At 48.9% G+C, this 22,250-nt stretch overlaps 1 protein-coding gene across 1 annotated transcript in view; it reads right to left on the bottom strand.

Annotated features, from left to right (window-relative positions):
• Window positions 1-978: 978 nt before the first annotated feature.
• The window catches only part of ZCCHC14 (zinc finger CCHC-type containing 14), a gene marked incomplete at both ends in the record, with an annotated part of 56,939 nt that continues 35,667 nt past the window's right edge, over window positions 979-22,250 (bottom strand). The window contains 10 exons of the mRNA XM_079723161.1: window positions 979-1,034; window positions 2,174-3,640; window positions 3,744-3,884; window positions 5,135-5,262; window positions 5,567-5,658; window positions 7,140-7,419; window positions 8,443-8,497; window positions 8,579-8,673; window positions 9,420-9,529; window positions 12,185-12,256. Coding sequence (XP_079579287.1) covers window positions 979-1,034; window positions 2,174-3,640; window positions 3,744-3,884; window positions 5,135-5,262; window positions 5,567-5,658; window positions 7,140-7,419; window positions 8,443-8,497; window positions 8,579-8,673; window positions 9,420-9,529; window positions 12,185-12,256 — 2,496 coding nt within the window. The remainder of the gene's footprint in view (window positions 1,035-2,173; window positions 3,641-3,743; window positions 3,885-5,134; window positions 5,263-5,566; window positions 5,659-7,139; window positions 7,420-8,442; window positions 8,498-8,578; window positions 8,674-9,419; window positions 9,530-12,184; window positions 12,257-22,250) is intronic.

Below are 22,250 nucleotides of genomic sequence, written 5' to 3'. Positions count from 1 at the left end.
GGAGATAAAAGAACTTGCAAACTTGGCTAAGGATGTGCAACATCCATCAGTGCCGCTCACGAGGTGTGCTGCTATCGCGTCTCTGCCAGAGTTCCTTCGTGGTGGAAGACGACAGGACTCAAGGCTCGGAAGGGCTGGGAAGGAAGGTGTCCTCAAAGCTTTGACTACTAGGGATTCTCTGGGACTTGGACCCTTTTAGAAATTAAGTTGTTGCAAGTAACTATTTCTATTTAACAATGTAGTTTAAGTTTATTTGCAGGAAAAAAAAAAAAAAAAAACCCTGAAACTGCTACAAGTGCTTTTAAGGAGGGAAGGAAATACTAAAATCTCTGTTGTGTACTAAATCATGTAGCCTGCTGGTGCGGACTCTAAAAACGGATTCTCTGAGCATCTTGCACTGACTGGTCTCAGGGAGTTTGTCTCCCAGAACTGCAGAAATTGACATCAGTTTACATCCTTCGGTAGTGCAATCCTTAAAAAGCCCAGAGATTAGTGCCTAACCACTTTAAGAACGAAACAGAACAGAACAGAACAAAACAAAGGCGACATTTTCCCTCACCAGGGGTGTCAAGAGTCCGACTGGTAGAACTCCACTTGGAGAACTCCGACCTTCAGTTTCTCGATTCCAACCTCACGTAGCTGCCCTGGAATTACGTGTGAGCCTAGAAGGACCAATTACGGCAATGCTCTTCAGGAGACGGGAGGCCTCTGCATTGCAACCAAGGGTGGAGGTGGCCAATTTTCACCCACAGTGGAGATACCCACTAGGCCAGTCCTGACATCAAGCTCCCGTCTAGGATTTTGGCAATAAAACTGAGTTTGATGCATTCCTACGCTAGGTTTTCTATCCAGTCTAGTAAAGTAAAGCACCTTTGGATTAAAAATATTGAGCTCAACAGCAACTAGACTTCTCAGTTTTGTATTTAATTTTCCTTAGGTCTCCATGGCTTAATAGTGTTCTGTTGCCAGAGAAAAATATCAATCTGTGGAGTCCAGACTTTCTGCTGGAGGGGCATATTTCAACCTAAAAGTACCTAGAGAGGGGGAAAAAAAAGAGATCAAATTTGAATCACCATAGAATTACTGCCATGATCTGTCCAAAGTTATTTCCAGAGTCACTGGTCAAGATCTGGGTGCTGGGAATCTAGACCACCTGTTCTGACCACTCCCAACTCCCCTGGCTCCACCCCGCAAACTGGACGTTATCTTAACAAGTTTATCAAATCAGAGAAGGGTTGAAAAAGACTGAAGAATTCCCAGTCTGTTTCTTCATTCTTTGGGAGCTCAGACAGCACAGAATTGGCCCCCTTCCTTGGGACAGGGCAAGGGAGGCCTGGCCGCCACCACAGGCCTCTGGGCTCGCTGCGTCAGGAGATGCAGCACCACCTCTATCAACGGGGGAGGGGGGCGGCCACAGCCCACAGTCACTCCACCTGCCACCAGACCTGATTCCAAGTTGTCTGTAAAGCTCTCCAGGTGACTAGGGGGCACAGGCAGGTCTGGAACAACCCTCAAAAGTCTCCAGAAAGCAAGTGGCTGACTATCCGAGGTCGCACAGTGAGCAGTCGCAGGCTGGGACCAGTTTTCCCAATGCCCAGCCTAATCTTTCCAAGAAAAACAGCAAGAACAAACCTGGTGTGGTAACGACAGCAGACACACACTTGACTAGAGGAGACAAGAAAGGGTAGCAAAGGGGGAAGGAAGAAGATGCAGCACAGAGAGTGAGGACACCACGTAGCCGCCACACAACACCCACGGCCATGGCCACTGCCACTCTAGACGGGGGAAGAGAAGCGGGGACAGCGAGTTCCACCTGTAGCGCCTGAACTCACATGCCACGCCCTCGGTTCTCAGTTAAACACCGGCGGTGGCACTAAATCACCCATGCTTCCTCCCCAGTCACGTGGCACAAAATAACAGACCAAGGAGCCACTGGGCCACAGCCAGCTAGCCACACTCTAAAATGAGGAGCAGGCTGAAATCACAAAGACAGTCTCAGAACCAAAGCAGCCCTTCTGGGGGCTGCACAGCCCATCAAGAGTTTCGTGCTTTTTCAGAGAGCATTTGAAAAACCACTTCTTGCTTGCTTTAAAAAAAAAAAAAAAGGAAGTTGACTATTACTTTCACAGAAAGGACACTCCTGTCTGGAGCGCTCCACCTCGGGGGCCTTTACCTTGCCGGTTGAAGTCCATGGACGGCTGCTTGCAGTCCTGAGCGCGGTGACCGGTGGCCCCACAGTTGTAACACGACAGATTCCCGCTCTTTTTGTGACTGGAGCCGTTGCTACTGCCCACCAAGCCCTGGGCCTGGTAGACGCCCGCCGCCCCCATGAAGTTCTGCGCGGGCGGGACGGTGAAGGCCGACTGGCCGCCCAGCACGGGCTCGGGGCCCACGCCGCTGCCGTAGGGCGAGTGCACGACTGGGAAGGCGCCGCCGCCGTACTGCTGGGCGCCCACGTAGCCACTGCCGCACATGGGGCTGAAGGGCAGGAACGGGAAGGGGAAGACGGACGGCCCCGAGAACGGGTGCTGGAAGTAGTTGGCGTAGCTGACAGTTAGGCCGCTCGAGCCGCAGCTCCCGCTGCAGCCGCAGGACGTGCACACGACGCAGCCAGGGGGCGGGGCGGGCGTGGGCTGCTGGGGCGCCGGCTGCTGCTGATGGTGGTGGTGGTGGTGGTGGTTCTGGGCCGAGGCGGGGAGGTTTCCGGGGGATCCACCGCTGCCGCCGCCGCCACTGCTGCTGTAGAAGCTGCTTTCGGGGACCGAGGAGAGCGCGGGGCTGGAGCTGGGGGCGGGGCAGCTGGGCACGGTGGCCATGTTGGCAAAGGACGTGGCAGGGTGGCTACTGGCAGAGGCAGTGTTGCTGTTTGCGCAGAAGCTGCCCTGCAGGGGGCCCACGGGCACACTGCTCATCGCAGAGAAGGCAGCTTTGGTGTTGGCTGTGTACAGAGCAGTCCGAGGGTTTATTATGGCAGGGGGCACGCTTATTTGCACGTTGCCGGAACAGGAGGTTTGCCCAGACACGGCAGAATCTGCAGGGACAGACGAGGACACCAGAAGTTTGATGGGTGGCCGAGCCACATGGAAGACGGTGCTGGAGGTCCCTGCGGCAGCAGTGCTGGTCTCCACCACCAGGGCCGGCTGCTGTGCCGGCTTCATCACCCTGTCGAGGGCGGATGCGTGGACGACTTTGGTGCGGGGACCAAAGGAGACGGTGGGCGACACAGAGCTGCTCTCGGTGAGTCCAGAAAGGACCTGCATGGGCTGATGGGGGGTGGACGCGGGTAGCATGTCCATCATGGTGCTGCCAAAGCTCTTGTCCACTTTGATGCCGCTTCTTGGTCCAGAGACCTTACTGCGCTCCTCGAGAGACAGCAGCGAGTGCACAGAGGACGAGAGGAGCTTCATGTCCGCGCCCCCCCTTTCCGCCTTGTGCACAGAGTTCAGCATCCGGATGGGCGCGATGTGCGAGGCCGCCGTCATCATCTGCGGGGGCAGCGGGTGGTGGCCCGACGGATTGGAGCCTGCTTCGTTCTGCACGGGGAGGACCTGGGCTGTGGGCCTGGCGGAGCTCGAAGTGAAATGGTTCAGCAGCATCACCGGCTTCTCCTTGTCAGAGCCCTCCAAGTGGATCTCCACACCTAGAGGGGTGGAAACAGCGTCAGCACGGCTTCCACAGACCAGGGCGGGGGCGGCACGGCGCGAGCCGCGCGGGGCGGCGCGAGCCGCGCGGGGCGTCCTTACGTCTGTCGTTCTCCTCCGCGCTGTCCGAGCTCTCTTCCCGGGCCTGCACGCCCATCGGGCTGGGCGAGGAGCTGGAACACTCGGAGGAGCTGCCTTCCCGGGCCGTCTGGTGCGGGGTCTGCGCCACCTCCACCCGCAGCGCTGCAGACAAGGCACAGGTGACGGCCCAAAGGTGGCACCAAGGTCCACGAGCCGCGGGACACCGACGGGGGCTGAGCCAGCCAGCGCCGACCGCGCCCTCCTCTCCCACCCACATGCATGCCTATCGGGCTCCTCAGCAATTCCAAGGAGCCAGGTCCTGTCCTGTCCCTATTCATACAGGGCTGAGGCTCACAAGCTCGCCAGGCAGCAGACACACACGTGGCCGTGCGCTCAGCCTCCCCAAGCAAACGCTGCAGGACAGGAAGAGGATCCCCAAACCACTGGGTGCTACAACAGCCTACCTCCACAAACAGAGACCTCCGTTTTCTGAGGCCCAGGGACATAAGACCTTTTCAGTCAAATAAGCACTGAAAAGATGCACTGACATTTTTTCTTCCTGGTTTACTGTCACTCTTGATATTTCTAGTGCGTGAGGAAAACAGCAGAACAGCTGTTGCCGTGGTCCTCCAGCTCCTACCGAGGAGAGGACGGCAGGCAGCAGAGGAGGAAGGCTGGCGGTGCGGCATCAAGGGCGTCAGGATGGACCTGCAGGGCAACGGCCTAAAGCCACCTCTCCGCACCTGCCACGGTCGGGGGGTGGGGTGGGGGCGGGGGGAGAGGTTTTCATCTATTTTGCACGCTTCCTACTGTTTCCCTTTCGCCAGAGCAGTTTCTGGGTCTAATGCTTTTGCCCAAACCACTTCAGGCGAGTCACCAGTCTCCAGCTTCTAACCCAAATGTCCCTTCTATTTTCCTGTCGCAGAAACTATAAAAGCTAAAATAATGAAAAGTAACTCTTAAGTACAAGAAAATGGAAACAGAAAAGTCCCCATTTTGGGACTTCCGTGGTGGCTCAGTGGTCAAGAGTCCACCTGCCAATGCAGGGGACACGGGTTCAAGCCCTGGTCAGGGAACCAAGATCCCACATGCCGCGGAGCAACTAAGCCCATGCACCACAACTACTGAGCCCACGAACCTAGAGCCCGTGCTCTGCAACAAGAGAAGCCACTGCAATGAGAAGCCCATGCACCACAACGAAGAGTGGCCCCCGCTCGCCGCAACTAGAGAAAGCCCGCGAGCAGCAACGAGGACCCGACACAGCCAAAAGTTAAATTAATTAATTTAAAAATAAACTAAAATAATGAAAAGTAACTCTAAGCACTAGAAAACATAAAGGGAAAAGGGGCGTGACCTGTGGCCTGGCCCTCCTCCGAAGGGTCCCAGGTCCAGGCGCGCCCGGCCCCACCCACCTGCAGCATGGCTGCTTCGCACCGGCTGCACAGGCCCCACGTGGCTGGTGGGGGGAACGCGGGCCACTCCGCTGCTGCTGACTGGGGGAGGGGCCGAAGGGTTCAGGCACCGTTTCTCTGACTTCTCCCTGTGCGACAGGAAAGCACACCAACAAGCGCGCGTTCAGTTCTGCTGCGGAGCCTCTCCGTGCTTCACAGGCTCTACTCAAGATGGGTGATTGCCGTCCAAATAATCTCCAGGGCGGAAGATAACGCATCCTGACTTGTCAGATTCACTCTAAAGGGTCCTTCCTCGCAAACCAAAGCCACATTTGTAGAATTTTAAGAGCATTAATTAAGGTTTGATAAGCAATCAGCAGTAATAAGTCCTAGCATCTGTTCCGCATGTTAGAAACTAAAATGAAGATACATTTCGTAAACAATCTCACTCACTTCTCCAGCTCCAGTTGAGTCTTGAGTTTTTTCTTTGCTCCCATGGTGAGGGATTCAAATTTATTTAGATCTTCTTCCGTAAGGCTCAGAAACTTCCACAGAAGAAACAAATTACAAAGTTTGAGAATTAATTAGGATTCTGAAAACAAAGAACTTGGAGTTTAATTTCATAAACGTATTCTACCTCTAGGATATGTAAACAGATCAAACTTAAGTAGATAATAAAAGACTGGGGAACACTGTAAAACATTTACTTGCTAAATGACTTGGTGTCCAGGGTCCAAAATATAAGACGCTCATTGTGCGTCTGAGGGTCACGAGCTGTGTCCACTGAGCCTTCGGCACAGGCGTCTAAGTGACAGCTGGGTGAAGACTGGGCACCTGGAAGGTCCCTGCTATGCGGGCAGGAGACTGAGACAGTGTTCTGCGTCTCAACTGCTGCAGAGATGCAGCGGGTGGAGGCGTCTCCCCTCCCGGGGCTCTCCCTCCAACAGACAGGAGCAGTCTTCTTTAGTGGCTCTTTTTTCTTGAGATTATGGTCATTTTAGGGACAACAGCAACTTTGCTGGGTAGCCAGTGATCCAGAAAAGTAGGTGCCATCCAGACTAAACGGCGACCTAACCCATGGCCTCATACTAAGAAAAACGATGATACTTGGTTCTCACAACGGTCCATAACATGATCTGTGATCTTAGCCTTTTCAACTCATACATTACGCTAAAACTTTTTAAACTGATCATGACCAAAGTTAGTAAAATCTGTTGTTTTTAAGACTTGTGAATCCTAAACTGAGAGTGTTGAAAATTTACTTAAAATGTGTTTTTTATTAGCAGTAAAAGCTTGATTTCTAGATTCTTCAATTGCAGATTTCTGGACAAATGAAACATTTGCAGAGATAAAAGGCACCAAGTCACTTTATCCAGCAGGGGGAGCTCAGAGTTCAAACATCACATACAGGTCCAATTTACTTTTACCAGTGACACTGAAACTTAAGAAATTTCAGAATTTTTTTAACAGTGAAAAAATGTTCCTTGTCAATACTGTACTGTAAAAGATAACTGCTATGTAGGATTGCTTGAAAGACATAAAATTCATCTATTCCTTTAGCTCTAGGAGCCTATATGAAGGCAGGTCATCAGACAACCCTTTTGCACTGGGCTCTTGTAAAAGGCTGCGCTGAGGGGCGTCTAAGAAAGGGGGACGCGGGGCCCACAATTCACTACCTCTACCCACTGAAGGGCTGCTGGAGACATAGCCCTCAGTCACAGACAGTGAGTGCCTCGTTTGGGAAGACCCCAAACTATCTTAAGAAAGCTGTTTGTTTACAAACAACTGTGATCCAGCTTTTGCTTCTGCTGCAGGTAGCCTCCAAATTCAAATCCATGGCCCCTCCAGCAAGCTCACAGGACTTGTGGGGACACGCATCTGCAGGTGTTAAGGACCAGGTGGTATGACCTCCACGACACATACGCTGCAGAAACCCAACTCAGTTCCTCCAGGAATGAGGTCCACAGAACGACGGGTTACCTGAGACAACAAGCACATTCCCCCTGCCTGCTAGTAACCAACGTACCTTCTCCATCGTGAGCTGTTTAAAGACGGGGTAGTACTTGTGCAAACGCAGTTTCCGAAGCCAGTCTAAAATCCCATTTTGCTCCTGGGTCTGCGGGGCCTGCAGGCTAGAAGGCATCAAGATAGCGGGCGAGCTGTCCATCGGGGTCCGGTAGGCCAGAGCTGAGCCAGCACCCCCCGCGTGCGAGCAGTGGGGCAAGGCAGACGTGCTGGCCGAGTGCTGCACGTGATGCTGGGCGCCGCCCTGAGAGGACGGGATGCCGGCCACTCCGCACACAGGCCTGCGAGGACAGCAGACAGGTAGTTTTCAAAGACCATGGCCTCCACCGAGGACCAGCTCCTACAGCCTGGACTGCATCTGCAGCCATGTCCACTGCTGGCGCCAGAGCTACTGCCACCACCACCCTGGGGTGAACGTCTGTAGGCGTGGACGTGTGCATGCACGGACGTGTATGTACCCATCTCGATGCTGCGCTTGAGTACGTGTGTACATATTATATATATACACACGTCTGTGTGTCACCACCAGACTTTTGGCTTTGCTGCCTAGTTTCTTTCTGTTGCTTCTATCACAGGATGATACTGATAATCATATATTAAAACCAACTCCAAAATCTCTAATATTCAAATTAATTGTTTTTTTGAAAAGTAAATTCTAGAAAGCTGAAGGAGCAAAAGCATCACTCTCTGTCCCTGCCCCTTCCACACTAAACTGCAAACTGACATATTCCATGTTTACACACTCCAGGTAGAAGGTGAAGAAAGTCAGCACCTTCAAAGACCTCATTACCTGACTAGAGCTCACAGAACCGTGTGTGTGTGCGCGCGCACGCGTGTACACACCGTCTGTGATGTTAGCCCATTTTAATGTTGGCTGTCAGTCCAGATGTGCAGTCTGTCTGTCAATCGAGCACTGCCACCATCACTGTCGGGCCCCGTGCTGGCAGAGGGACCTCTAGAGCAGCAACTCTGGCCCTTCATGGGCTTAATCACTCCCCAGGAGCTTGTAAAAATGAAGATTCTCAGAAATTTTGGTTTCCTAGAATGTGCAGGGCCCAGTAACTGGCATTTGCAATAAGGGTCTTTGGGAATTCTAATTCCAGGGGCTCAGAGAACCACTTTTTTTTTTTTTTTAAGAAATCAAGAAGTGGATTATCTCTATCCAATTCTTCTCTCAATATTATCATTCAAGACTAAGATCAAGAATGACTTAAACTCTAGAAACAACTATTTACACAAAATGAAAAGTAAGCTCTGTAACAAGGCTGACTGGAAATGTGTTGGTTACATGGTAGAAGTCTCACCTTCCAGACACGCCCATCATGGTACCGACTTTAGACAGGGAAGGGTTGCCAGGACCTACAAGTTAAAATAGATATAATTTATTTACAGACCACAAAAATGTTTCTACTTTTATTGAATTATATTTTACAAACTCACTTGGACTTTGAAGCTGTTGGATGGGAGATGAAGTGCTGAAAAATTTCTTAACATAGTCATTTTTTAATATGTGAGAAGGTAAAGAAGCCAAATACCTAGAAATGAAACAGAGTGGTTTTATCAGCATTAAAACGTGTTACCAAAAAGCAACTGGGAGAGAAATTTTAATTTTCAATTAAGAGATATATATATAGCAGAGGAAAACTAAACAGAAGTGCCTTAACCTATATTTTTCTTGCTTTATTCAGTTTCATTCTTGGTATGATTCATACTGTTTCCTGGTGCCCCTTTCCTTATTTACACTGTATTACACTGTATGAATCGAGTCTTTCAGGGCCCACGACCCGGGCCATGAGCACAGCTGGGGCCGTCACAGCTGCTGTGTGGCACTCTGATGTCGGCCCCAGTCCCTGGGGCCCTCTGTGCGCATGTACAAGACCAACGCGCCAGGACGTCATCAAGGGTCCAGAGCCACTGGGCCCAGGAGACTTTTTATTAGGTCCTCATTTTATCTTTTCAACTACAGGACAGAAGCAGATTTTATTTCATTAAGACCATCAAAATTACATTAAATGGTGGCATACACTTTGAAATTCCTTCACTTATATATTCTCAAAATCATGCCTAGATTATTAAGATCCTTCAAATTCTCCATAACTGATGAAAATCCCTAGAGGCAAACAGGAGACCTGAACCATCCAGACCACATGTCACCTGAGGAGCCCCTCAGACGACTAGGCAGCTCACGTGCGGCCCCGCCCACACTGCAGAGGGCCATCGGCTGCTGCAGCACCGCAGAGGGGCTGCTGGCCGTGGCCTTGGGTGGGCTGAGGAGCATTACCTCAGGTCCGCTTCCAGATCCATGTGGTTTCGCTCTACATAAAATGAATCTGGGCCAGCTAAGCAAGGAATGAATTTCTCCAAATTTTCTTCAGGATACAGCTGAGATAACTGAAAGACGAAAAGGCACAGGAAGTATGTCAAAATTCATCTTACAGAACCACAACTCCTCACTGTGGGAAACCCTTGGGCAGGTACTGGCTGCCAACACCTGCTTCTGTGATTCTGGGAGCCACCTGGGGTTCTGGGTCCAGTTGGGATGCGGAAAGCAACAACCCACCACAACATCAAGAAGAAGATCAACACCCCGCACAGCTGTGCCTGCTCTTGAGCCCAGCAGAGGGCTGAGCTGCAAGGCCACCATGTGAACCGAATTCCAAGAGGGACCTGCCCCTCTGAGGACACAGGGTACGTGAACTGTCTCAGCCGTGGCAGAGCCCGAGGGAGAGATGGCTGCCATACAAGCAGGTAGAAGAGATCGGCTGGGATGAACACATCGCCACAGGCTGAGTGTGCATCAGACAGCAGTCAGCCCGGAGCCCAGACACAGGGGGCCTGTGTCCTCATTCCCGAGCTCCCTTCCACAGGCGGGGAGGCTGGAGAGAGTCTGCACAGGTGGCACAGGGGTGGGGCAGCTGCCCCTGGGGGTGAGGCTGGAAACCCCATGCCTTTCCCTGGAGGCTGCTCTCAATCCAAAGCAAAAAGCCCGTAACCCGCTGGGGGAGGGACGAGATTGCTCGTGCTCCCAGAGCTCAAGCAAAACCCCCCATTTCTGGGGGGTGAGGCAGAATGCCTTCGTGCCTCTGGAGGAGGAGGAGAAAGTCCTCCCGGCACCAGGTCACAGGCAGAGATACCCTGCTTCTCAGGGAAGATAAAAACAAAACCCCTCTGGCCCCAAGGAAGGGGCAAGAAGCCCTCCTGAGCCGAGTCAGCTGCTGCTGGGGAAGGAAGGGGCAGGGATGCTGAGAAAGGCCCCCCACGACCCTGTGGCTAGAGCTGAGGCTGCACCAGGAGGACGGGGAACCGCTTGACCCTCACCGCACATCTACCACCAGGCAACAAGTAACAGCAGTCTCCCCAGGGAGGGAGGAGTCAACGGAGCAGGGAGACCCCCTCTGTGCCACAGGTGAAGCAAGACCACTCCAGGCTCCTCTCAAGGCTCAAGGGACCAGCAGGCCTCCCTGGAGGAACCTGAGGCCTGCGGTGCAACAGCAAAACCCAAACCCGGCTCCGCTCCTGATGAGATCAACCTGAAGCCCCACCGCTGGTCCGACAGATGCAGCAGCAGGCCCGTTTCCAGGCTAGTTTCTAGACATGACGTCTAACGTTCAGTCAAAATTTATAAGATAAAAAAGAGGGGGGAATCTATTGTCAAGATAATCATCGGAACCGGACTGGAAAATAACCCAGATGTTGGCACTATCAGACAAAGACTTGAAAATAACTGTGCTTAACATACTAAAGGACTTCGTTTAAAAAAATGAACAACATGCATGAACAAGTGGGAAACGTCACCAGAGAGATGGAGACTTTATTAAAAGACGTATCAAACAGAAAAGCTACAGAAAACAAAAGAACCAAAACCCCCAAAACCATGGTACTAGAGATGAAGAATTCAGCTCATCAGCAACCTGGACAGAGCTGAGGAGAAACGTAAGTAAACCTGAAGACAGGGTCAAGTACACATAACTCAAGGCCCAGGAGAAGAGAGAGTGGGGCAGAAGAAATATTTGAAGAGATGATGGACAAGAATTTTCCAAAATTACTGAAAGACAGCAAGGCAGACACCAGGAAGGGCAGAGAACCCAAAGCCAGGTGAGTGTCAGCCACTGCAAGCACCCAGACAAAAGAGTGGCAAGGTCCGCCAGCATCAGCGGAGTCCAGACAAGTGCTTTTTCACAAGACAGGAGGATAGGCACAAAGGAGAGGAAATCCAGTGCTCTAAGTGATGCAGAGGAAACAGGGAACCCCCGGGGAGGATCAGTAATCAAGCCTAGAAAGCACGGCGCTGTGGCGTCCTTCAGTGTATGGCAGGCCTAAGTAAGAGGCACACTCAAACAACTGCCCAAGCTTCTCAAACAGGATCCATCAACTCGATTTTCTCCTACAGGATTATATCCTTAATTTTATAATCAAATTGCAAGCCACACTTTGGAGACACTTCAGCTATGTTATTCCACACAACAAAGGTGACTACTTCAGCTGCACAATTGCGGCAAAGATAGTGGTTCACTGCTCTGGTGCAGGCCAGGCCAGGGGACTTTAGACACACAGGTGTGTACGTATATAACACGTGTACATGGGGGTAAAGAGGTAATTCTTTAGTAGTGCAGCTTGTTCAAATGATATTTGTTGAATCAATTTTAAACCAAACAGGTTGTACATCATCTGTATTTCAATTTTAAAAAATAAAAACAAACAGGAAAATTCAATATGTAAATGGAATAAGGTGGAAAAAGGTGAAGTGTCTGCCCACTGCCGCCACGTGAGCCCCTCCCTCAGCCTCGGCTGAGCTGTAACAACCACCACCAGCCAAACACCCCTTGGGCACCTTCACACTCACATCTTTCTGTCCCATCTCGTTCTCCGCAACCAGGAGTGTGGACCGTGGCCCTGAGGACCACTCGCCCTGTTGGAGCACGAAGCCCCGGCACTGCACTCACTGCACCCGCTGAAGGCTGCAACCACGGAAATTACTTGGCAGTCCAGGGGTCCGTGGGGAATGAGACCCTTTTAATTTTTGTAAGAGCCCTTAAATCACCTTACCTTTGAAATAAATTCAGTCACTTCAGAGGAAGATTTGGTTACTGATGTTATTGAAGAATCAGACCACAAGACCTTAAAAACAAATAAACAAACAAACCTTAAAAACAGATGCCACATACTTAATTCCCAACACACTTGTCCAGGGATTCGTGGCCGGTACAGGCGCGGTAGTGGGACGAGCCCTAGTGCGCCTCTTGCATGGAGCGTTTACATACCCCTCGGCTTGTTACAGAAAGAATGTTCACGTAACTCAAGTCCATTAATGCTTAACTTCCTGTTTTGCGCAATTATTCAGAGATCAGTGTATCACTCAAGCGTGGAGCCTAAGGCTGCTCCTCAAAGCGTTAGAAAGTCCCTGACGACCCTGACTGCGAGTACGTGTGTGAGCACATCATCCTCACGTGGACCTCCCCTGTTCAGGTCAGTCTACGCAACTGTGGATGCGGAATCAAGAAATTACCAGAAATGACCTCATCCCAACAGTAAGTACTCCATACATGTTCAGTGCTGGGGGCGTGCTGACGGGAGGCCAGGTCCCAGCCCTCAGGAATCGGACAGAGCTGGGCGGGGGACACAGGCCAGGGCCGTCAGTACCAGAATAGCAGGGAGCATCCTCCATCGCAGGGGGCGGGGGGAGAATGCAGGGATAAAACACCAGAAAGGTCTTTCTGGAAGTTCTACAAAGCCCGGTGTGTCTGTTTTTCCTTCCTGCACCTACGACGACAGCAGGCAGTTTTACTTCATGACTCCACAAACCGACTGTGAGTTCCCCGGGGCACCGAGGAAAGTGTGAGCTGAACTCAGAAGGCGGGAGGACAACAGAGGGGACAGGATGAGATGGGAGGGAAGCAGGGCCCAGCACAAGAAGGGTTAAACCACGACCGAAGACATTTACCCTAAAACCCAGAAGAAGCGCTGGAGGATTTCAAGTCGGGAAGTAAAATGACTGAGTGTATTTTATCACCAGTAGGAAAGCACTGTATGTCCACTGAGTTCGAGAAAGCAGAGGCTGGAGACACCAAACAACCCTGATGCTCTCCTGCCACCGCGCGCTGGCCTTCATCTTCTGAGAAACAGCCAGTCGTGTTTGCTGGCTGACAGTCTCCGGGCCGTCCCTCCTCTGTTGAAATTCACGTGAGTTCCCCTCTGCTCTGGTGGTTCACATCACATAACAATCACTAAGGAATGTTTTTCAAGCCCCCACAAAATACAAGCCACTCAAGGAAAGGGACCTCTCTTCTTCATCTCTAAATTCCCTAGGCCTCCCAGAATTTATCAAGGCAAGTGCTGGCATTTTTAAATGAATGTGCTGTGCCATCCAAAATCTACCTACACTAAAATGAAAGTACCTACACCATTTTTTCTGTCTAAAATAATTAAGTCTTTTAACAACACTAAAAAGAAGTTTGGGGGAGAGTGAGCTGCTACCCACATAAAACACCAGTAACATCCACGATTAAAGGTGAGAACTTTCTAGCGTTAGATGTACGACCCAAAGGACTGCTGACGTGGTTTTCTAAGTAAAATATGCCGCATGTCACGTGGCACGAACGCACCCTAACCCAACTAAAGCATGAAGTCCAACACCCAAAGGGTGAGCACAGCACGGACACACCGTTCTATGCTGAAACAGACAATCTGCTTCCCCGACAATTATATATTTTAAACAGGCACAGCTATTCTAGGTTGTCTGCTCCTGGTATATTTTTCTTGGACTTCCAAAAGGACTTGCTGCTCCAACCAAGGGCAAGGACTGGAAACCAGCAGACTTCAGCAGCACTCCACTCTGCAGGTGACGCAGGTTGGCCTGACCCAGTCCCCTGAGGCAACCCCCTGACGCAGGTTGGCCTGACCCAGTCCCCTGAGAGGGCAGGCCCCTGGAGGGGCATGGACACGGGAGAGCAGCCTCTCATTGTGCCACGTGCTAGAGACACGTGATCTACCACGTCCAAGACAGCACCGATCATAAGCTACCCCGCTGCTGATGTACCACCAAGAAGAAACACTGCCAATCAAATAACGGCACAGTATTTTTCTACCACCCATAGTCGCTCAAAGAGCCACTGAGACCTGCTGAGATGGATTTTAATGTATCTTAAACATACACAAAAAAGCATGGGGACTTCCCTGTGGCACAGTGGTTAAGAATCCGCCTGCCAATGCAGGGGACACGGGTTCGAGCCCTGGTCTGGGAAGACCCACACGCCGCGGAGCAACTAAGCCCATGAGTCACAACTACTGAGCCTGCACTCTAGAGCCCACAAGCCACAACTACTGAGCCCACGTGCCACAACTACTGAAGCCCACACGCCTAGAGCCTGTACTCTGCAACAAGAGAAGACACCTCAATGAGAAGCCCACGCACTGCAACAAAGACCCAACGCAGCCAAAAAAAAAGCACGGTATGCACAGAGTAGATAAGAGTACTGAGGGTTTCTTCACCCTCAGAGTCTAACTCCTCTGACCCATTGTCCGTCTCAGCTCTCAGCACCCTCTGGAGAAGGGGGAGCAGCATTTTCTTCACTCACACAGGCAGCAGCTCAGGCAAAGGCCCTGCCACTGCTCAGGCCACAGCCCTCACGTGAGCAAGCAGCCCAGTGCCACCAGACCTGCCACCAAACCTCTGAGGAGCTCTGAAGTCGAATACAAGGACAGGCAAAGCAGTCACAAAGAACAAGGCAGCCTGGAGGTGGCACGGACCATGCACTCAAAACTCGTTTTTAAAACTAAAAACTATCAACGATATTCTCGGTGAACTAAGAGCAGAAAGCATTGCCAAGAACAAGATGCTATGAAAAAAGAATTGCCAGGGAACAAGAGGTCTTTGTTGTTAAAAACAGGACAGCAGAAGTGAAAAATTCAATTTAAGAGATGGAAGATGAGGGAATCTTCCATAGGATAGATCAAAAAAGTCAAAGGGAAAGAAAATAGAGGGAAAAAAAAAATAAAACAGAGGACCAGTCTTGAGGTCCAACAGGCAGACAGCAGGAATTCCAAAACAAGAAAACTGAGAAAAACAGGACAGAGGAAATCAAAAGGAATGATTCAAGAAAAGGAACTCAAATTAATGGACTTAAGTTAAAAGGGCTGACTTGCGTCTCAGCACAGTGGATGATAACCTACACCCAAGCCTGGCTCTGAGAAATGTGCAAACGCTTGGGACTAAGAGAAGATCCTAAAACCTTTAGAAATTATAAAACAGGGCCAACACTGGATCAGGAGTCAGAACAGATCCATGTTTCTCAACAGCAACACTGCAAGACAGTAAATTAGAAGCGCTTCCGAGTTCCTAAGGAAAAATGACGCCTGGTCTAGAACTGTATTCCAGTCACATGTCAGGTCAGATGGATGAAGACACTGCCAAACATGAAAGTCAGAAACTGTACCTCCCCGGGACCCTTTCTAAGAAGCTACTAGAACAACTACTTAAACCTAGAACTAACCCAAGACAACAGATGAGCTAAGAGCTGAGAACAGGGTATCAGCACCGGGAGGGAGGAAGGGACCCCGCGGGTGATGGTACGGGGGCCCCGCAATGAGACTGCACCAGGCCGAGTCCAGGTTGGAGCGGGGCCGTAGCTCCAGAGATGAAACCAACGGAATGCCGGACGCATTTGAACACAACCAGGGAAAACTTTAGGGGTGAATTTGTTTTCTAAGTACTTGTTCACAAGCAACAAACAAACAAAAAGAGACAATTAACTCCAGGTAGAATAAAGTATCGGAAAGGAAAGGTACTAAGCATATGCCACACGGCTTGGGTAGCAACAACCTTCACACAGTCAGGCTAATTATCATACAAGCAATGAGGTGTATGATCACAAGAAACAGTTCCCTGCCCCTCCGGGTGATGTGGGCACAATTACTGGAGTCTATGCACACACAGAGCTGATGAAAACAAAAACTAAATAAAAAAAAGAATAGTTGTCAAGACTCATCCTTAGCTAATAGTGATAAAATATTCAGAGCAGTTAAGATTGTTTCAAGATGAAAAACTTTTAAAGAAAAGATATAGCACTAAAATAAAATGTAATGTCTGGGTTCTTAACAAAGATTGGCGTAAAAAGAATGGGTGTTTTCATTAGTATTGCTCCACAGTTCCTTTTAAGTCAATACAACTCTCCCGTCTACGGGCGTCTCAAGTGTTTGGGTAATCAATCTTCTGAGGTTTTTTTCCCACCCTGTCCTTTGTGTGTAATAAGTATACTTTAAAAAAGTTTTAGTTATTCAACAGTGAATTTGGAAAAGCTGGTAACATTTGGACATCTCACATGTACATAGATATAAAATAATTTTATATTTTAAAAGATTTTGTCATCTTCTTCCTGTATTTGCTTTCCTCAGTAACTAGTAATTACAACTTCAGCAAAAACAAAACCAACTCCATGAAAAAAAAAGAACAGGAAACTCAAACTCCTGCTTGTAGTTCATTTGTTACTTACGTCTTCCTATAAAAGAATAACCTTTCATTTGTATCCTGGAAAACAATGACACATAAAAACTAAAAGTAGAGATAAACAAAGCTGAGAAAAAGGGGAGGGGGGGAAGTCGCTGACTTCTTGAATAAGTGAAAGCTTTCAGAAAAAACCGCTTCTAGAGTCTTCCTATACTGTTAGCAATAGAGGGTACATCTCACCGTAGTAAGGCAGACACTTCTAATAAAGTTCTTTATTGTTCTGGCCACAGTACAATAGCTATTTATATCCATGTTCAAAAGACAACCTATTTAAAGGACAATTTATCCTAATTATTTAGGGCTCTGTGGACAAAAATTAATCCTCAGGTAAATTTCTTCTTCTTCTTTTTTTTTTTTTTTTTTGGCTGCATTGGGTCTTCGTTGCTGTGTGCGGGCTTTTCTCTAGTTGCGGCGAATGGGGGCTACTCTTCACTGCGGTGCGTGGGCTTCTCATGGTGGTGGCTTCTCTTATTGTGGAGCACGGACTCCAGGCACGTGGGCTTCAGAAGTTGTGGCACGCGGGCTTCTCATTGTGGTGGCTTCTCTTATTGTGGAGCATGGGCTTCAGTAGTTGTGGCCCGTGGGCTCTAGGGCACAGGCTCAGTAGTTGTGGTGCACGGGCTTAGTTGCTTTGCAACATGTGGGATCTTCCCGGACCATGTGTCCCCTGCATTGGCAGGCAGATTCCTAACCATTGTGCCACCAGGGAAGCCCTGGCGGGCGGATTCTTAACCACTGCGCCACCAGGGAAGTCCCAATCCTCAGGTAATTTTTTTAAAGGTTTTATTGAGTATAACTGACAATGAAATGCACACGTTTAAAGTGTACAATCTGATCAGTTTGGACATACGTATATACCCATGAAACCATCACTGCAATCAATATAATGAACATATCCATCACTCCCTCCCCAGGAAGCTATTGATCTGCTTTCTATCACTGCAGATTATTTTGCATTTTCTAAATTTATATAAATAAACTCATACAGTATATGCTCTTTTTTTCCGGTTTCTTTCACACAGCACAATTACGCAGTTTCCTCCATATTGCCAAGTGTATCAGTAATTCACTCCTCTATTCTGAACGTTGAACTGTGTGGCTACGATACCACAGTGTATATCCAGCCTCCTGATAATGGATATTTGGGGCGTTACAAATAAAGCTGTTATAAACATTCGTGTACAAACCTCTGTATGACATGTACTTTCATTTCCTTTGGTTATTGACCTAGAAGTGGGACTGATGAATCAGATTTTAGGGATATGTTTGACTTTTTAAAAAACTGCCAAACTGTCTTCCAAAGTAATCTCACCATTTTACACTCCCATGGCAGTCCCTCCACACACCTGCCAGCAGCTGGCGTGGTCATCCTGTCAACTTCAGCCACTGTGACGGGCGTGTAGGATTAGCTCACCGTGGTTTTAATTGGTGTTTTCCTAATGGCCAATGAAGCTGAACATCTGTTCACGTGTGCTAGTTGCCATCCATACATCTTTCTTGGTAAAATGTTCATTTTTTTAATTGGGTTATTTTCTCATCATTGCATTTTGAGAGTTCTTTTTATAGTTTGAATACAAATCCTCTATCAGACATGCAATTTACAAATGTTTTTCTCCTAGTTCTGTGGCTTGGCTTAATTTTCTCCACAGTGCCTGTCAAAGAGCAAGTTTTAAACTCTGATGAAGTTTAATTCATTTTGTCTTTTATGGCTCATGTTTTTGGTATCCTACCTAAGAAATCTTTGCCTGTTTAAGTCACAAACTTTTCTACGCTTTCTTCTAGAAGTTTTATGGTTTTAGGTTTTACATTTAGGTCTGTCATCAGTTTTGAGTTAATTTCTATATAAAGGGTGAGGTTTGATGAAGGTTCCTTTTTTTGGCATATGGTTATCTGCTCCTGAACCATTTGCTGAAAAGACCATCTTTTCTTCACTGAACTGCCTTTATACCTTTGTCAATAATCAGTTGACCAGGGCGGTGTGGCGTCCGGGGCCCTTAGCCCGAAGCAGACGAGGCCTGGCCTGCGCGATAGAGCAGTCGCCACTGCCAGTCCCCGAGCCCACCCCAGGGCCACCACCCTGCAAGGAGCCGCGGGCAGCAGGAGCCTGAATTGCTGCCAGTGCTGGCACCAAAACTGACAAGCTGCTCCTAAAATTCACGTGGAAATGCAGTATCCCCAGAACAGCCAAGACAATCCTGAGAAAGAAGACCAAACCTAAGAGGACTCACACTTCCCAATTTCAACGTCAAAGCCACAGTACTCAAGACAGAGCAGTGCTGGCCTAACGACAACAGAGATGAATGGAACGGAGAGTCCAGAAACAACCCCTCACAATTTCGCTCAACTGATTCTCAGCAATGGTGTGAAGACCCTTCAGTGGGGGGAAGAATGGTCTTTTCAACAAATGGTGCTGTCCAATAAAGATGTTAAAAAAATTATAGAATAAGCAAACAAACAAACAAATGTTGCTGGACAACAGGACGTCCACATGCAAAAGGACGCATTCGAACCCCTACCTCACACCATACACAAAAAATTAATTCAAAATGAATCAAAGACCTAAATGTAAAAGCAAAAACAATAAAATTCTTATCAGAAAACACAGGAGTGAATCTTTGTGACCTTGGCTTAGGCAACGATTTCTTAAATACCAAAAGCACAAGGAATGAAAGAAGTAGGTAAACTGGACTTCATCAAAATTAAAAACTTTTGTGTGTCAAAGGAGAGCATCAAGAAAATGAAGAAAATTCCCGCCCAATGGAAGAAAATATCTGCAAGCCACATGGCCCAGTAATTCCAGTCCTAGGTGTGTATCCAAGAGAAATGAAAACATTTGTCCACACAAAAACGTGTACATCAATGTTCACAGCAGCATTACTCGTAAGAGGCAAAAAGTGGAAACAACCCAGAAGTGCATCAACTAACTGCTGAGTGGATGAACTAAATGTGGTCCATCCACACGGTGGAACATCACTCAGCCATAAAAAGGGGAGCACTAATACATGATATAACATAGAGAAGCCTTGAAAACATTATTTGCATGAAAGAAACCAATCACGAAAGATCACATATTGTATGATTCCATTTATGTGAAAAATTCAGCATAAGGTAAATCCACTGAGGCAGAAAGTAGGTTAGTATTTTCCAGGGACTTGGGGAGGAAAAGTGGGGAATGACTGCTAATGGGTATGGGGCTTCTTCCTGGGATGATGGAAATATTAAAATTAAATTGTGATGATGGTTACAAAATTCTGAATAAATTTAAAAAAGCCACTGAGGGGCTTCCCTGGTGGCACAGTGGTTGGGAGTCCGCCTGCCGATGCAGGGGATGCGGGTTCATGCCCCGGTCCAGGAGGATCCCGCGTGCCGCGGAGCGGCTGGGCCCGTGAGCCATGGCCACTGAGCCTGCGCGTCCGGAGTCTGTGCTCCGCGGCGGGAGAGGCCACAACAGTGAGAGGCCCGCGTACCGCAAAAAAAAAAAAAAAAAAGCCACTGAACAGTTTAAATGGATGAATTTATGTTATGTGAAATCTATCTCATCAGAAGTGTAAAGAAGAAAGTCAATTAGAAAATTTTAAAACCGTCTAATCTTTAAAAATGCCATCAAGGATATTCTCCTAAAGTCTTCAAAACAACCAACTGAGCGTTTACATGTGAGTCTAGCTCGGGCCCCACTGCCTCGGGGCACGGTGTCTCCTCCCTCTCAGCAGCACCTTTAACAGGAGGTGCTGAAATCAGGTACTGTGAGTCTTCCAGGGTTTTCTTCGTTTCAGAATTGTTTGGACTGCTCTATAGTGTTCTCCTTATAAACTTTATTTTATTTACTATTTATTTATTTACTCAGGCTGCGCTGTGAGGCTTGAGGAATCTTAACTCCCTGACCAGGGACTGAATCCGCGCCCTCGGCAGTGAAAGCACGGAGTCCTAACCACTGGACCACCAGGGAATTCCCTCCATATAAGTTTTAGAATCGTCTTATTTCTTTTTTTTCCTTTTAAATTTATTTATTTATTTATTTATTTATGGCTGTGCTGGGTCTTAGTTTCTGTGAGAAGGCTTTCTCTAGTTGCGGTGAGCGGGGACCACTCCTCATCGCGGTGCACGGGCCCTCTCACTGTCGCGGCCTCTCTTGTTGCGGAGCATAGGCTCCAGACGCGCAGGCTCAGTAGTTGTGGCTCACGGGCCCAGTTGCTCCGCGGCATGTGGGATCTACCCAGACCAGGGCTCGAACCCGTGTCCCCTGCATTGGCAGGCAGATTCTCAACCACTGCGCCACCAGAGAAGCCCCTCGTCTTGTTGATTTCTAAAACAGAAAAATGCTACTGGGACTTACTTTTGCTGGGCAGTCATGTAAGATGACAGAAGGTTTGTAAGTTTAACAGTACATGGAGTGATGTCCTCCCACTGTCCACAGGTTCTCCCTCTTACAGAACTGTAGTCCTGACCACAGCGAGCTTGAGAGACCGGGTTAAACGCCCAAAGCTATGTAACTACAAGCCGCTTCACTTTTCGAGTGTGACAGGAGTCCCAAACCTAAGCACATGCATATCACACATTCGTATCCTACAAGCAGCCATTTATTTACGAGTAGGAGAGTGCAACTCACCTGCAGAGAACAAGCACACAGTTTAAGCTGCGCAAATGAATGGTGCGCTTTATAAATAAGAAGATAGTTGTGTTTTTTAAAAATCTTCCTTGTATCTTTCCTTTGTGCCTCAAATTACCATCAACAAATGTAGTGTGGGCAGTAAATCCCTTAGGGCATATCAAGTTAGTATCCCAAAAGAAAATGAGTTGGACTGCTGGCTAGTGAAGGATTATCACCTTCCTAAACACAAGAATCCTTTTATCAGTTATCACATCAGGAAAAGCAAGCTTTTCCGATAACCAAACCTTTTTCTGTAAGTACCAAAACACTTCATTCAGCTTAACCATTTGGGGTCAGAAGCGTCTTAAACTGAACGTTAACCTGTGGGACAGTTATCTCAGAGCTGCGACCGGCTTCCAGGCGCCTTTTGCAGCTGTCCACTGCTTTCAGAAGACTCACGGCGCCCCATCCTGCCAGCCTGCCGCCTCCCCACCCTGATCACAAGGCCCTCCTCTGGGGAAAGGCCACGAGAGGCCAAGTGTCTACCCTGCCAAAGCTCATTTCTTTGCAGAGAGGCTGTGGACTGGGGCCAAGCCCAGTTTGATCAGACGGGCTGTGAGTGGGATCTGAAGGGCTTGACCCTCAGCAGTTCCCACACAGGCAGGCCCTGTGCAGGGGGACCGCGCCCGCCACCAGCGCCTCATGGGATATCCGCCAGCCGGACTGCAAAGGAGAGGAGCCAACACACCGAGCGTTTCAGGGACTCGCTGGGCTCCCCAACCCCAGCAGGCCTTGAAGATGCTGGGGTCCTGAGGTTCTCTGGTTGCTGACACTTGGCTGCTGGTCGCAAGCTCTGACAACCTCCAAAACCGAAGGGAAGCCTTTCCCATACATTTTGAAAAGACACATCTATGGAGTAACAACTGATTTGCACAATGCAGGACTTCCCAAATCAAATGAGGGTTTTATCCTTGTGGTATTAAAAGTACCTGAAGGGCCTCCCTGGTGGCGCAGTGGTTGAG

This window comes from Hyperoodon ampullatus (assembly GCF_949752795.1).
Source record: "Hyperoodon ampullatus genome assembly, chromosome: 18".
Lineage (NCBI taxonomy): Eukaryota > Metazoa > Chordata > Mammalia > Artiodactyla > Ziphiidae > Hyperoodon > Hyperoodon ampullatus.
Note: the sequence above shows the minus strand (reverse complement) of the source record. Positions and strands in the feature narration are given on the sequence as shown.